This window comes from Saccopteryx leptura, chromosome 3 (assembly GCF_036850995.1).
Source record: "Saccopteryx leptura isolate mSacLep1 chromosome 3, mSacLep1_pri_phased_curated, whole genome shotgun sequence".
In the NCBI taxonomy this organism is placed as follows: domain Eukaryota; kingdom Metazoa; phylum Chordata; class Mammalia; order Chiroptera; family Emballonuridae; genus Saccopteryx; species Saccopteryx leptura.
The window spans coordinates 59,779,669-59,795,991 of record NC_089505.1 but is presented as its reverse complement, the minus strand read 5'-3'; the positions used below and the strand labels follow the sequence as shown (position 1 = coordinate 59,795,991).

At 53.2% G+C, this 16,323-nt stretch overlaps 1 protein-coding gene across 2 annotated transcripts in view; it reads left to right on the top strand.

The window, feature by feature from the left end:
• MEGF8 (multiple EGF like domains 8) overlaps window positions 1-16,323 on the top strand; it is a 50,388-nt gene that overhangs the window by 28,604 nt on the left and 5,461 nt on the right. For both annotated transcript variants that reach the window (XM_066373591.1, XM_066373592.1), the window contains 14 exons: window positions 58-265; window positions 777-957; window positions 1,503-1,666; window positions 2,425-2,569; window positions 3,655-3,886; window positions 4,980-5,103; window positions 5,437-5,650; window positions 5,839-6,053; window positions 11,477-11,684; window positions 11,843-12,002; window positions 12,334-12,526; window positions 13,030-13,200; window positions 13,329-13,459; window positions 13,930-14,062. In XM_066373591.1, the coding sequence (XP_066229688.1) occupies window positions 58-265; window positions 777-957; window positions 1,503-1,666; window positions 2,425-2,569; window positions 3,655-3,886; window positions 4,980-5,103; window positions 5,437-5,650; window positions 5,839-6,053; window positions 11,477-11,684; window positions 11,843-12,002; window positions 12,334-12,526; window positions 13,030-13,200; window positions 13,329-13,459; window positions 13,930-14,062 (2,479 nt within the window). The remainder of the gene's footprint in view (window positions 1-57; window positions 266-776; window positions 958-1,502; window positions 1,667-2,424; window positions 2,570-3,654; window positions 3,887-4,979; window positions 5,104-5,436; window positions 5,651-5,838; window positions 6,054-11,476; window positions 11,685-11,842; window positions 12,003-12,333; window positions 12,527-13,029; window positions 13,201-13,328; window positions 13,460-13,929; window positions 14,063-16,323) is intronic.

Sequence of the window (16,323 nt, the reverse complement as noted above, 5' to 3'; positions counted from 1 at the left end):
GGATGCTGGGATGCCTGGACAGTGAGGTGATGCTACTTTTTTGCATCTTGGTCCCAGGTACTCAGTGAGCGAGTGGCGGTGGACACAGATGCTGGCAGGAGCTGAGGACGGGGGCCCAGGCCCCTCACCCCGCTCCTTCCATGCAGCTGCCTATGTGCCTGCTGGTCGTGGTGCCATGTACCTGCTGGGGGGGCTCACGGCTGGGGGTGTCGCCCGGGATTTCTGGATCCTCAACCTCACCACACTGCAGTGGCGGCAGGAGAAGGTGAGCATCTCTCCCTACTGCCAGTCCCCAGGCTCTGGCAAAGATGACCAAGAAACTCCTGCCAGCTTCATTCCCAGAGGACATGGCTTCCTGCCTGGGCTCCAGCACAAGTCCCAGAATCGAATTGCATTGGCCATCCTCGGTCACATTGTGTTCTCCAGCTGGTCTCTGGCCAATGTGATAGGATGCCCTGGTCATCGAGGCTGGCAAACAGCCTGTGGAGCAAGTATAGTCAGCCCTGTGCAGCCAGAGTGAGAGCAGAGAGGCAAGGGCTTCCCAAAGGCAAGGGCTGCTCTACCTGAAGAAGTGACATTGAGAGTAGAAGTGGCAAAAAGTTTACTGCACACTTGCTGGGACCAGGCTGGTCAGAGGGCCTGTGGTCTGACCAGCCCTGGGCAGCTCACTAGCTCCTTAGTGGTTCAAGCAGATTGTGGGCATCTGAGTCTCCTTTCTACCCCCAAGATGACCTCTGAGCTCTGGCTTCCTGTGACCTCTGCCCTTTGTCCCACAGGCCCCTCAGTCTGTGGAGCTGCCAGCTGTCGCTGGTCACACCCTTACTGCCCGCCGAGGTCTGTCTCTGCTCCTGGTGGGTGGTTACTCACCTGAAAATGGCTTCAACCAGCAGCTGCTTGAGTACCATCTGGCAACTGGTACCTGGGTTTCTGGAGCTCAGAGCGGGACACCTCCAACAGGTGGGACTAGGGACAGGAGAACATAGCATCTTTGACCTCTGACCATCCAGGGCTTCATGTAGGCTCTCTATCCACTCCCATACTCTATGGTCACTGTGCCCCATACCTTGTTAGTTGCCTGTCTTCCCCTTCACCCCTACCCAGATTCTTAAGGTACCATCTCTTAAGAATGAGAAGTTCAATTTCTTTATTTAACACTCCACCCCTTCACTCCATGATAAACTGCCCTCTTCCTGCCCAGTAATGCTGGGCCACCATCTCTCTCCCCCAGGGTCCAGATCACTGTCCCTCAGATAGTCTTTCTCTACCTCTCCTATATTCTTTGGTCACTGTCCCCAGGACATTCTGGCCACCTGAGACTCCCTCTCTTCACTTTTTCAGAGTCTCTGATGGTCATTCTTTGAATCTTAGGGAGAGGGGTGGGTTGAGAAGGGCTCCTAAGTCTGTGGCCTCAGAGTCACGAGAAGGAAGCCCAGGAAGGTGGGGGAGGGGACTTTCTGATCACCAGGCCTTCCCCAGTCTCTGTTCTCACTTTTCCCTACCAGGTCTTTATGGTCATTCTGCGGTTTACCACGAGGCCACTGACTCCCTCTATGTGTTTGGGGGTTTCCGCTTTCACGTGGAGCTGGCGGCCCCATCCCCCGAACTCTATTCCCTGCACTGCCCTGACCACACCTGGAGCCTGCTGGCCCCTTCTCAGGGGACAAAGGTCAGGACAGAAGGTCTAGATAGATGGATGTAGGAGGCAGGGGGCAGGGGGCCCCCTATCCCAATGATCCAGGGACTGGTTCAACTCTGGATTTCTCTGCCCCCTCCTACAGTCCCTTGAACTGAACTGTGGCATCCCCAAGTCTCCCCTTCTTCTATCCCTTCCTTGAGGAGAGAATCTTAGACCAGGAGTTCAGAGGCTTGGGTTCTATCCCAGCTCCTTCCCACTCTTGGTACAGCCCTGGCAGGCCTCACCCCTTCCTGACCTCCCTATCTGGGCTGGGAAACTGAGGCTCCTTGTACTTCCTGCCTTCAAGGCGAAAGGAGCCGGTATGTGGCAGAATGTGTAACACCGGATGTACTGGTTAGAGACAATTGCGTTTTCCACCTACCAACCTATTTCCAAACCCTTCATGGGGCTGGACTGAGAGGAGGCTGAAGGAAGTGGCCCAAGCCTCACCCCAGATGCTCCCAGTGTAGCTGATGAAGTTGCATGAAAATGTGGGGTTCATCTCAAGCAATCTGGGCTAGGTTCCTGGAAGGCAGCACAGGATGTGGGTGTTTAGGGAGCGGAGATGGCTCTAGGAGCTGCTGAGGAATAAGGGTGGTTTTCTGGAGGAAAGTGAGATCTGTGGAAGGTTCAGATGGGGTGGGCTGGTGGAGGCTGGGATGTAGGGAGATCGGGATGGATGGCGGGCTGAGAGAGTGAGCAGAAGACTGGGCTCTGATAGGCTCTCCTACCACCTGTCTCCCCAACAGCCCCGCCCCCGACTTTTCCACGCCTCAGCCCTGCTAGGGGACACCATGGTGGTCCTGGGGGGGCGCTCAGACCCTAATGAGTTCAGCAGTGATGTGCTGTTCTACCAGGTCAACTGCAACACTTGGCTCCTGCCTAACCTCACCCGTAAGTCCACATTGCTATCCCTGGTAGCCCCTGTCCTGGGACACCCCTCTCATTAGGAGTCCCTGGGGTCCCTTCAGACTCTCTCAAAGCTTCTGTCCCTTCCATGTTATCTAAACATTCAGTGGGAGGCTCTCCTTCCTTTATTTTGCTGCTTTTGTTAAGATTGATGGTGGGGGCCTAGGAGAAAACAAATTAGCCCAGATTGTTAGATATTGAAATCGGCCAAGTCCTCTAAGACAAAGGAGCCCCAGTGGAGGAGGGTGGGGGTGGCCTGGCTCTTTATCTGGTCCTGCAGCTGTAGTGTGTTTATTCCAGATAGTCTTCTCTGAAAAGGATGCCTGGCAACCACAGCTTCAGCCAGGCACTTGCTTTACAAAAACCAAAAAACTGTAGAGCTGTACTGCAACATTCTCTCTCTCTTTTTTTTAAAAATATATTTTTCTGAAGTGAGAAGCAGGGAGGCAGAGAGACAGACTCCCACATGCTCCTGACTGGGATCTGCCTGACTGGGATCCACCTGGCATGCCCACCAGGGGGCGATGCTCTGCCCATCTGGGGCATTGCTCCATTGCAACTGGAGCCATTCTAGCGCCTGAGATGGAGGCCATGAAGCCATCCTCAGTGCCTGGGCCAACTTTGCTCCAATGGAGCCTTGGCTGCAGGAGGGGAAGAGTGAGATAGAGAGAAAAGAGAGGGGGAAGGGTGGAGAAGCAGATGGGCACTTCTCCTGTGTGCCCTGACCGGAAATCGAACCCAGGACTTCCACATGCTGGGCCAACGCTCTACTGCTGAGCTAACCATCAGGGCCTGTACTGCAACATTCTTCGTTATTTCCATTCTTAATTTCACTCTCTTTCTTTCTTTCCTCTATATGTCTTTCTTCCTCTCTTTTGTTTTGCTGTGTCTGATTCCCTGGTCCCTGTCTAGCCTTATCTGTCTCTCCTTGTCCTGCAGTGTCTGTCTATCCTCTTCTTAGACTACCTCACTGCTTGCTTGGTCTCCCTCTCTGACTGGTATCTTGTGTAGGTCTCTTTCCTGAGTCTCCTGCCTCTTCTCTTTCTGAACAGTGCTTTGTCTTTCCCCAGGCCGGACCTCTTTGGGGTTCCCGATGGAGGAGTCCGTGGCTCATGCTGTGGCGCCAGTGGGGGGCCGCCTATATATCTCAGGGGGGTTTGGGGGAGTGGCCCTGGGCCGCCTGCTGGCCTTGACCCTGCCTCCTGACCCCTGTCGCCTGCTGCCCTCGCCTGAAGCTTGTAACCAGTCTGGGACCTGCACCTGGTGCCATGGAGCCTGCCTGTCCGGGGATCAGGCCCACAGGTAACCGTGCTGACTGGCAGCTCAGGCGGGTAGTACTGGTGCTCTCTGAAGAGGGTGCTGTGCTAGACGGGGCTGGGAGACCAGCTCACATGAGAAAATGGGCAGCTCATCACAGATAGGTAGGGGGTGTCCCTAGGGGGAAGCCTTGCTTGTGGGCTGGAGTGTCATTCAAGAATGCTTCCTGGAGAAGGTAGGTCTGAACTGGGCCCTAAATGACCAGGAGATTTTACACCAGCACAGGTTCAGAAGTGGGGCTGTGCCTTGTGTGTTTGGAAGACTATCTGATTTTGGGGAAAATGAGACTGGAAAGTTGGGTGAAGACAGCTCAGAAAGGACTTCCAGTGCTTTGCTGAGACTCTGGGCTCCATCCTGGTCCACAGATCCTTCACTTGTAGTTCGGGAAGCTGAAAAGTCAGAGAGCTGAAAGTGCTGTTGTCGGTTTAGCACAAACTCATTTGGCTTTATTTGTCCCAGTAAAATGGGTTAGATTTACGGGGTGTTCCCCTAGACTCCTCTAGGGGTGTTATGTAACAGTGGGTACATCTTCTGCTGCTTTTCTGAAATCTGGAAAGTTCTGAAGCACATGGGCTTTCGAGGATTATGTATAAAGGATTGTGGACGTCCGCTGTCACTGTGAGAGATAGGGCGCCAGAAAGGTTTGTGCAGGAGATGCCAGGGGCAGCCTTGGGCAGAAAGCCCTTAGGGGTGTTGTGAAGGAGGGAGTGGCAAGGGGCAGCAGCAGGCAGAGCCAGGAAAGGTGATCAGGACAAGGGGAGGAGTACTGAAGTGGGCAAAGGGCCACAGAGCTGGGCCGGTGGCGATGGCCGGAGACATTCGGGAAGCAGAAAGCTTTGGTGGCTAGAAGGGCAGGAGTATGTGAGGAAGTATCTAGTGTTTCTTGCCCAGGTGACAGGTGGACATGGGACCATTAGCAAGTGGGATGGAAAAGGAGCAGACTTGTGAGTCCCATGCTGAGTGCAGCTTGGGACACACATCAGGGGCCTGCAGGATGGTGTCCAGGAAGAGGTGAGGACAGGAGGGGAACACATGGGCCTGGCTGGGTGTGATGAGCCAAGGCCTCCTGCCCCCCCAGGCTAGGCTGTTCCGACGAGCCCTGCTCCCCAATGCCTCGCTCCCCTGAGGAATGTCGACGTCTCCGGACCTGCAGTGAGTGCCTAGCCCGCCATCCCTGGACTCTGAAGCCTGGAGAGGGAGAAGTGAGTGGTGTGAGGGTGGGAGGGGCTCAGGAACCACCATGCTCCTCAGCTATGATTGGGTGGGAGGAGCTGGGGGAGGGGGAGGCTGGGAATGCCAGGACCCTTTGCAGGGGTCCTCAAACTTTTTACACAGGGGGCCAGTTCACTGTCCCTCAGACCGTTGGAGGGCCGCCACATACAGTGCTCCTCTCACTGACCACCAATGAAAGAGTTGCCCCTTCTGGAAGTGCGGCGGCGGGGGGGGGGGGCTGGATAAATGGCCTCAGGGGGCCACATGCGGCCCGCAGGCCATAGTTTGGGGACACCTGCTAGAGCCTGTCTTCCCCCATCCAGGCATCTGCCCCCCGCTGTAAGTGGTGTACCAACTGTCCTGAGGGTGCCTGCATTGGGCGCAATGGGTCCTGCACCTCAGAAAATGACTGTCGGATCAATCAGCGAGAGGTCTTCTGGGCAGGGAACTGCTCAGAGGCTGCATGTGGGGCTGCGGACTGTGAACAGTGCACCAGGGAAGGCAAGTGCATGTGGACGCGGCAATTCAAGAGGACAGGTGAGCATTGATGCTTGTCCCTGAGAGGAGAATTTGGGGGCCCGGACTCCTGGATCTGAGGGGGGTGAGGCCGGGGCCCAGATTCCAGGGTCTGAGGGAGGAGGGGCTGGGGGCCCGGACCTCCGGGTCTGAGCGGGGAAGGGCTGGGGGCCCGGACTCTGTTCTAACGACTATGCCCCCAACCCTAGGGGAGACCCGCCGCATCCTCTCAGTGCAGCCCACCTATGACTGGACATGCTTCAGCCACTCTCTGTTGAACGTGTCCCCGATGCCAGTGGAATCATCGCCCCCACTGCCCTGTCCCACTCCCTGTCACCTCCTGCCCAACTGCACCTCCTGCCTGGACTCCAAGGGTGCAGATGGAGGCTGGCAGCACTGTGTCTGGAGCAGCAGCCTCCAGCAGGTACTGCACTCCGCCAAGGGGTCCCGGGCTCTGTCCTCTCCGCCCCACGCTGACTCTCCCCACCACCTCCTGCTCTGTCCTTCCCCTCTCCATCTCCCTGGCTGTGGTCTCATCATTACGCTTTCTGTCTTCTCTCACGCTTTCTGTCTTCTCTCCTCCCAGCATCCCTTTCTTCCCTTGTTGCCTTGTGAGTCTCCCAGTGTGTCTTCTAGCCACGCTCTCTCCACCTCTTGCTAGCACTCTCCACACCCGATCCTTTCATGACTCTTCTATCATCCCTTCTCCCTCCCAAACCCTTCTACTTCCCTTCTCCATCTCTTTCTCTCTCTGCACTTAGAACTTTTGCTTTTAAGAAACAGAAGCTCACTTGAGCTGGTTTTATTATAAGGAACTGGGGGTGTTTGAGGGAATCTAGGGACAGGAAATACTGCTATTCCATAGTTTGTGGGCCAGGCGGTCTCTGAACTCAGCTGTTCTCTGCGCATCTCCATCCTCCAGTTCCTCTCGGCCTGACTCATCAGCACACACAGCCTCAGACAGCAGCCCTGGCCCTCAGTCTAGGTGACTTTCTAATTCCAGCGACCACAGTCATCTCTTTTCATCAGTTCACTGACCTTCTTGGAGGGACTTCAGCACAGCTCAGGAATTAGGTGTCCAGCCTTGGTCTAAGGAGACAGCCAGGGAAGAGTAGGAGCACACGGTTCTAACTTGGCAGTTTAGATCCACCCCTCATCTGTGGCTGTGAGCTGGAGAGATGATTCTGGAAGGTTTGAGGAGGCACTGTATATACACCAATGACAGTCTGCCCCTTCTCTGCCCAGCACATGGTCTCTCATAAAGTCCATTCCTAAGGTGCCTCTGCCTAGTATGATTTAGCTATCCCAGTGACAGACGATGAAGGCATTTACCCTTCTCCACCCCATTCCAGAAGGAGACAAGAAAGATTCATCTGCTGTCATATCTGGAAGCAGCGTCACTGGGCCAGAGTTCCAAATCTCTGATTCCTACTGATATCCACTTCCTGTTCATATCTTTATTGTGCCAGACTCAGTCAAGGTGTAACTACTCAACATCTAAACCTATGAGCCTACACGGATCTTTGGTAAAATAGGAGTGATATCAAAAGACCCCATCTGAGGTGTTTCCAACACCATTGACAAATTTACCAATTCTCCAGACACATTCTGGGTGTCTAAACATTCAGTTCACTTCTGACATCTACCTGGGGTGAGCATCAGATCCCACAAGTTAAAGGGCTCAGTCCTGAAAGATTGCTCCTGCTTCAAATACTGGTCACAAATCCAGGCGTCCTGATCAGCTATAAATATTTCTCACCACTCTTTCTACAGGTTTGATAATTTGCTAAAAAAGTCTCACAGAACTCAGAGAAACATTTACTTACTGATACCAGTTTATTATAAAGCAGGGGTCCCCAAACTACGGCCCGCGGGCCGCATGCGGCCCCCTGAGGCCATTTATCCGGCCCCCACTGCACTTCCGGAAGGGGCACCTCTTTCATTGGTGGTCGGTGAGAGGAGCATAGTTCCCATTGAAATACTGGTCAGTTTGTTGATTTAGATTTACTTGTTCTTTATTTTAAATATTGTATTTGTTCTCATTTTGTTTTTTTACTTTAAAATAAGATATGTGCAGTGTGCATAGGGATTTGTTCATAGTTTTTTTTATAGTCTGGCCCTCCAATGGTCTGAGGGACAGTGAACTGGCCCCCTGTGTAAAAAGTTTGGGGACCCCTGTTATAAAGGATGCAACTTAGGAAGAACCAAGTGGAAGAGATGAATAGGGCCAGGTGAGGGGTGTGGAGTTTTCCATCTCTGGGCACACCAGCCTCCCAGTGGATGGGTTCATCAACTCTCAACCCTGTTTTTTTTTCCAAGAGTTTTCATAGAGCTCAATCATCAACCCCACCCCCAGGTCAGCGGGTGGGAGTAAAAGCTACAGCCCTCTAATTCAGTGGTCCTCAACCTTTATTGGGCCACGGACCGGTTTAATGTCAGAAAATATTTTCACGGACCGGCCTTTAGGGTGGGACAGATAAATGTATCACGTAACTGAGACAAGCGTCAAGAGTGAGTCTTAGACAGATGTAACAGAGGGAATCTGGTCATTTTTTAAAAATAAAACGTTTAGATTTAAATATAAATAAAACGGAAATAATGTAAGTTATTTATTCTTTCTCTGCGGACTGGCACCAAATGGCCCACGGACCAGTACCAGTCCGCGGCCTGGGGGTTGGGGACCACTGCTCTAATCACTTGGTCTTTCTGGTGACTCTGCCCTAAGTCACCTCAGTAACAAAAACTTAGGCAAGAAATTGGCTCCTTGTGAATACAAAAGACATTCCCATCACTCAGGAAATTCCAAGCATTTTAGTAGCTTTCTGCCAGGACATCAGGGACAAAAATTTTTTTTTGATGATAGAGACAGATAGAGGGACAGATAGGGAAAGACAGACAGGAAGGGAGAGAGATAGGAAGCAGCAATTCTTTGTTATGGCACTTTAGTTGTTCATTGATTGCTTTCTCATATGTGCATTGACTGGGGGGCTACAGCAGACCAAGTGACCCCTTGCTCAAGTCAGCGACCTTGGGCTCAAGCTGGTGAGCCTTGCTCAAACCAGCTGAGCCTGCGCTCAAGCTGGTGACCTCGGGGTCTTGAACCTGGGTCCTTCGCATCCCGGTCCAACACTATCCACTGCGCCACCTCCCGGTCAGGTGGCAGGTTGTACAAATTAAATGGAGTAGGTATTGAGAACATGGAGCACAGCCTACTATTAAGTAAAACTCAGTAACCTTCCAGGTACTGCCCACTGGGAGGATTGCCAATCTCCACTTCCTTGGACACCTAAAAGATCCCTGCATAGGGTAGGGAGGGGCTCTCAGTGCCACCCTACAGTGTGGGTCTTTAACAAGCAGAGGCCTCTCCTCCCCGAGCCTAGGGTCTGTCTGGTGATAGAAGTTTTCCCCAAATATTATTGAGATTGCCAGTATTTGTAATTGTGGGTGCCCTAGGGACCAGAAAGCAGCACAGGAGAGCATGTGCCGCCCAGCCCTGCTGTGCCTGAGGCAGGAGGAAGTGATGGAGAGTGTAAAAAGTCTGCATTTGAATGTGAGAGGACTTCCACTGAATCTTCTGGTTTTTGTGAAATCTTCCAGTTAAAGTTTCGGCTCAGGTTTTTTTACTTTTTATTTTTCTTTAGATAGAGAGAGAAACATAGATCTGTTCCTGTATGTGCCCTGACCAGGGATCAAACCCGCAACCTGCGGGTTGGGATGACGTTCTAACCAACCAACTGAGTTAACTGGCCAAGACTTGGCTCAAGTTTTGTTTTTTGTTTTTTTGGGGTTTTTTTTGTAGTTTTCTGAAGCTGGAAACGGGGAGAGACAGTCAGACAGACTCCCGCATGCGCCCAACCGGGATCCACCCGGCACGCCCACCAGGGGGCGATGCTCTGCCCCTTCGGGGGGTCACTCTGTTGTGACCAGAGCCACTCTAGCGCCTGGGGCAGAGGCCAAGGAGCCATCCCCAGCGCCCGGGCCATCTTTGCTCCAATGGAGCCTCAGCTGCTGCGGGAGGGGAAGAGAGAGACAGAGAGGAAGGAGAGGGGGAGGGGTGGAGAAGCAGATGGGCGCTTCTCCTGTGTGCCCTGGCCGGGAATCGAACCCGGGACTTCTGCACGCCAGGCCGACGCTTTACCACTGAGCCAACTGGCCAGGGCACTTGGCTCAAGTTTTTAAAAACCACATCATAGCACAGATCAAACACAGCTAAACCTGTTACGATTTGTCTCAAGGGCGGCTGTGTTTCAACCATCCAAGCATTGTTCTTTTGAAAGACTTTGGCCTCAGATCCTGGCCCAGGCAACAGAGTACTTCCTTTCCAGGCTGGCTAGCTTCTTTTCTCCTTCCCTGTCTCCCTTCACCGAAGTTATTATTATTATTTTTTATTTTTTATTTATTTTGAGAGAGAGAGAGGAGGAAGGGAGAGAGAGGGAGGGAAGAGAAAGGTAAGAGGTATCAATTCATAGTTGCTTCACTTTAGTTGTTCATTGATTTCTTCTCATACATGCCTTGGGGAGGGCATCTTAAGCCAAGCCAGTGGCCCCTTTCTCAAGCTGGCAAGCCTACTCTGAAGCCAATGAGCCTGTGTTGAAGCCAGTGACCTTGAGGTTTCAAACCGGGGACCTCAGTATCCCAGGTCAATGTTCTATCCACTGCGTCACCACAGGTCAGGCACAAATTCTTTTTGAGCGCCTTGCTTATGCCCAGGTATTTTGCCAGTCTGTGGGTACATGCCAATAGACGAGTTCAAATGCTGCACTTGGAACTTACATTCTTATGTCTTTGCCAGGAACACAGGAAATGCAGTTACAGTGTTGGGCAGCATTGCATTTGGCCATTAGGGAGGTCACAGCAGAAAGCGCTGTGCAGACTGGGGCTTCGGCATTCTCTCCCAGATTGCTCTGCTATCTGCCAATAGGTAAACTAAATTTAAATCGAGAGGCCCATCCTGGCAGAGATTTTGGCAGTTGAGCAATACTCAGCTCATCACTGCCGTAATCCTCAATAGGTTCAAAGCTCTGGCCACAGCAATCAGGGTTTTCTATTTCAGGATTGCATGGTGGCTTTGCTTTTTCCTAAGTGCGGTCAGTCAGTCAGCCCAGACTAATCTCTTTCCTCTTACACTTTACTTAAGCCTCATTGCGTGCCTTGTCTGGGTCCCAGGACACGATGAGTGATGGTGTGTGAGCTGCTGCTCACCCTGACCAGGGACTCCTCAGCTTTCCAGCCTAGGGTGGGAGCATACTTTTGCCCCTGCAGCCAGGTCCGTTTTTTTTTGTTGTTGTTTGTTTGTTTTGTTTTTAAGCAACTGTGTCTTACAACCCCCTTCCTGATACTGCTTTCTGTCTCTATCTGGGATCAGTGCCTGCCTTTGATTGTAAGAAGCAATTGTGCCTCCAGCCAGGTGGGTAAAGGGGACTCATTACACCAGCACAGCGGCACCTCCTGGAAGCCAGGGTGGAGAGTGCAGCCAGGCGGCACCAGGAACAGGAGCTGGAGCTGGAGAGCCGCTTCTCACCTGTGTTTGGGGGTGTGGTTCTCATCTCTGATTTCCTCTTTCTCCACTCTTCCTGCTTCTTCCTCTCCTCTTCATTGCTGTCTTGCTTATCCAAATGGCCCTGCCAGCCCTGGTCTGCATAATCTCCTAGGTTCAAAGATGTCCCTAGTCTGACTTAGTTATAGATGCTTGAGAGAGAGAATGTAGTGTGACCTCAGCTGGTGTCCACTTTGGTCTACCCAGCTGCAGCCAGGGAGGGTAAGCTCTCTGGGAAGAGGTATACCTGGGAAGATCCCAGGATATGTTTATTTGACCCAGTGCATCTGCATTTCCCTTCCCCTGGACAGTGTCTGAGCCCCTCGTACCTACCCCTGAGATGTATGGCTGGAGGCTGTGGACGGCTACTCCGTGGGCCCGAGAGCTGCTCCCTGGGCTGTGGTCAGGCAACCCAGTGTGCCCTGTGCCTGCGGCGCCCCCACTGTGGCTGGTGTGCCTGGGGGGGCCAGGATGGGAGTGGCCGTTGCCTGGAGGGTGGACTCAGTGGCCCCCGTGATGGTAAGAGGGGCTCAGGGGGCGGGTGAGAAGGGCACAGAGCATGGAGGAGTGCTGGGGGGTATCTCAGAAGTGGGACTCAGGGGTAGTAGGAGCAAGGGCCTGGGTGGCTGGCTGGGTGGTACAGAGGCCCCCCAGTGAGGCCTTGTATCTTGTGGCAGGACTGACATGTGAGCGTTCTGGGGCCTCCTGGGCCTTCCTGTCCTGCCCCCCTGAGGACGAGTGTGCAAATGGGCACCATGACTGCAACGAGACACAGAACTGCCATGACCAGCCCCATGGTTATGAGTGTAGCTGCAAGACCGGCTATACCATGGACAAGTGAGGCTACAGCCAGACCGGGGGCCGGGATAGGGTCGGGGAAGAGGGACCAGACAGACTATGGGGTGGGAGAGTCTGTGAGGAGCAGTAAAGGATGATGTAAGATGAAAGCAGGACTTGGAAGAAGAGGGCCAAGGCATGATGGTGATGGGATTGGTCCAGGGGGGCTTGTGGGTGGAGGACTGGGCTGTGAATTTGATGGGGTACCTCAGAAAGAAGGGAGCGTGGGCTGGATCCTGAAGCAGGGAGAGGGCTGGATCAGAGCAGGGATGAGGACAGTGAGTGGTGGGCTCTGCTGCTGCCCTGCCCTGACCCCTCCCCACCCCTGCAGTGTGACGGGGCTGTGCCGCCCTGTGTGCGCCCAGGGCTGCGTGAATGGCTCGTGCGTGGAGCCTGACCACTGCCGCTGCCACTTTGGCTTTGTCGGACGCAACTGCTCCACAGAGTGTCGCTGCAACCGCCACAGTGAGTGTGCTGGCGTGGGGGCCCATGACCACTGCCTGCTCTGCCACAACCACACCAAGGTGAGCCATCCAGGCCTCAAAGCCTGGCCCTGGGACCCAGCCCTTCTTGACTTCAGCCCATATTCAGGCATCTTGAACCTCGTTCAAGCCCCAATAAACCAGGCATGGGGGGTGAGAAGGAGATGGGATGACCCTGTCCCAAAGAGGTGTGAGAAGACCTTGGGGACACTGACCAGATTTGATTCACAGAAGAGCTGCCTTGGATAGAGTTGGTGCTGGGCCTGGGAGGGTGTCATGTGGAGGAGGATTTTGGATAGTTTAGGGAAGGGCTTTATCTGAGCTCAACAACTTGGGCTGTAAAGGGAGTGAACCCCACATCGCTGGAGGTATGCAAGTGAAGGCAGAGGAGCAAACCACACATAGGCTGGGATTGTCCAAGCTAAGTGCTAATCCTGTTGTCCTTTGGTGGGGCTCTCAGAACTTGTGACCTCCCCACTCATGCACCTCTCCCCTACCCCTCATGATTCTCTGATCTTTCTGACTGCATTGTCCCTGGTTTCCAGGGCAGCCACTGTGAGCAGTGCCTCCCACTATTCGTGGGTTCTGCTGTGGGGGGCGGGACCTGCCGGCCCTGCCACACTTTCTGTCGTGGCAACAGCCACGTCTGTGTCTCCAGGAAGGAGTTTGAAATGGCCAAGAGGGAGCCAGAGAAGTACTCACTGGATCCAGAGGAGGTAAAAGGGGCTAGGGTCTCAGACTCCTGGGTCTAGGGGAAGAGAACTGCGGACCTGAACTCCTGGGTCTGAGGGAGTAGGGGGCTAGTCCATGCCCTTTCGTGATCACCCTGTCCATCCTTGGCCAGATTGAAAACTGGTTGACAGAGGGTCCTAGTGAAGACGAGGCTGTGTGTGTAAACTGCCAGAATAACAGCTATGGGGACAAATGTGAGAGCTGTCTCCATGGCTTCTTCCTCCTGGATGGGAAGTGTACCAAGTAAGTAGAAGGGGCCCAGGCCCTTTGTTTTGTTTACTGGGCATAGCTCTGGGAGCCAGACACCCCTTCCCAGCCCTCTGCCCTGCGGCAGGAGAAGATGAAATCTGCAGGGAGCCTCTAGGCCAGGGCAGGTGTGGGACTCAGATAGGAGACCCCCAACCGCAGAGGCAGTTCTGAAATGCAGGATACAGAGCAACCCTGATGGAGGCCGGTGGGCAAGGAAAGGGCTGCTGAGGGAGAGGGCTCGGGACACCCTCCCCATTTTACCCTTTCCTGCTGAGTGGTCAGTCCAAGCTAGGTTCTGGTCCTTACTCTGCCACTTACCGGCTCTGTGGCCCGTGTAAAGGGGCTGGACCTCCGTGAGCCTGTTTTCTCTTCTAGCCTGGATTGGAGCTCACATATGCAGCATCTGGCCTGGGCCCCTGTAGTTCATGAGAGCACTGTAACCCCTGTCTTCCTCCCTTCCTTAGATGCCAGTGTAATGGCCATGCGGATACATGTAATGAGCAAGACGGGACAGGCTGCCCATGTCAGAACAACACAGAGACGGGCACCTGCCAGGGGAGCTCTCCCAGTGACCGCCGAGATTGCTACAAGTACCAGGTGCGCAGGAGAAATGGGTAACGGGCCAAGTGTCCCACAGCCCCAGGGTATTAGAGCTGGGAGGAGGCAGCCTGGCCCAGGCAGGACCAACATTGTGGTTTTGAACTCTGTGGTCGTGGAATCAAGGTCAGCTTGGTGGATGGTTTCTGAGCTCCAGGCAGTTTCAGGCCCTGGGCAGTGATGCTGGAGACCCAGAAATGAGCCTCCAGAGGGCTCTCTTAGGCTGATGAGGAGACAGACTCTATTACAGATGGTCACAACTTAAAGGTTGCAAATTACAGAAAACCCATCTTGTAGTAGCTTAAGCAAAAAAGGAAATGTACTGGCTCTCAAAACTGAGATCTGGAGTCTACCTTCAGGAATGGCTGGATCCAGGTGCTCACACAACAGCATCAGGAGTATCTCTTTCCCTGCATCTTGACTCTGCTTTCCTCTGTATTGGTTTCATTCTCAGGCAGGTTTTCCTTCAAGTTGCAGCTCCCACCTAATGATGTTGGGTTAACGATATTGTTGACCTTCTCTCTAGTTCAGAGGGTAGAGAAAATCTCTTGCTTGCCTCAGTCTCCCCACCCATCTATATAAACATCGCTGCAAAGATGCAACTCCACCAAAAATGGCAACAGAGCTCCCTTCACAAGCCTTACTGATGCCTGACATTTCCATCCTGGACCAGAATTTTTGCTTTCTTGATGCATAATCAAAGTCCCATTGGCCATTGCAAAAAAATACAAAAGTCCCAGAGATGAATTCAGCCCTCCTCCTCCAACAGCTGTGTCGGTAGCTCTGAAGCAGCAGTTTCTTTTTTTTTTTTTTTTCTTTCTTTTTTTTTTACAGAGACAGAGTGAGTCAGAGAGAGGGATAGACAGGGACAGACAGACAGGAATGGAGAGAGATGAGAAGCATCAATCATTAGTTTTTCATTGCGCGTTGCAACACCTTAGTTGTCCATTGATTGCTTTCTCATATGTGCCTTGACCGCGGGCCTTCAGCAGACAGAGTAGCCCCTTGCTGGAGTCAGCGACCTTGGGTTCAAGCTGGTGAGCTTATGCTCAAACCAGATGAGCCCGCGCTCAAGCTGGTGACCTCGGAGTCTCGAACCTGGGTCCTCTGCATCCCAGTCCGACGCTCTATCCACTGCGCCACTGCCTGGTCAGGCGGTTTCTTTAGATTTAATAAAGATAGCAATAGAAACTAGTGGGGGATGCCTGTCACTGAGCTGGTGCCATGCTGTGTAGAGGCAGCACAGATGTGGAAGGCTCATCAGGGCTGTGCTGGGGCCTTGTTGAGGTGTAGATGTAAGAGGAGAATAAGACTGAGACATTCCATATCCTGTCCTAGGTCAGACAGCCAGTTGAGTTTGGAGCCTGGACTGCCCCTGGTCTGATCCTAGAGCCTGAGTGGTTTCTGTTGGACTGCAGGAATCAAAAGAGCTATAATCCACCCACTCATCCAGCACACATTTCCTGAGCACTTGCTACACGGCAGGCACTGTGCAAGGCGCTGGGGTACAGCAGGGAACAAAAACAGGCAAAATGATCTGTTCTCAAGAAATGTACAGTTTCATGGAGGAGTCCAGCAACAAACAAATGAATAAGTCAGATGCACAGTGTGGTAGTGATGAGCAGAAAGGAGGGCTAAGAAGTATTGGAGTGAAAATAGTTGATACTGTGGCCAAAGAAGGCCTCAGTGAGAAGCTGACACCTGAGTAAAAGCCTGATGATGGACATGAGGGTGCCAGAGAAGCAGATGGTGGGGGTGGGGGCCAAGGGCTGGTGAAGAAGGACTCAGGAAGAGGACCAGCCAGCACAAAGGCTTGAGGTAAGACAGCACAGCGCAGACACAGTGCGGCCGACCACCCTGCGCTCTGCCCGTGATGGCAGCAGGTTGTGGGCCAGCTATGTTTGCTACCTGCGCACAGAGGAAGAGTCTCAAGGTCAGTGAGGTTCAGTTACTAGTTCAAGGCTGCACAGCTAGTGAGGAGGCGGAGCCGGGATCCAGAGCTCTTCATCGCTGTGCCTCGGCATTCTGGAGGTCTCGGCCTCAGGGTGCTGTCCTCACTGGGGTGATACCAGGGGTAGTAGCACTGGAGTGTAGGGTCCTGCAGCATCCATGTTATGTTGGGGAGGTTCAGGACTGGCCAATGTAGCTTCTGGGGCACTGGGGCAGGGAGACGGGAGCCTTGGCTACTAATGTACATAATTCAGTCCTGTTTGGGGGAATGCTGGGCACTGAACTATACCCTGATGGCTACCTCCACCCAC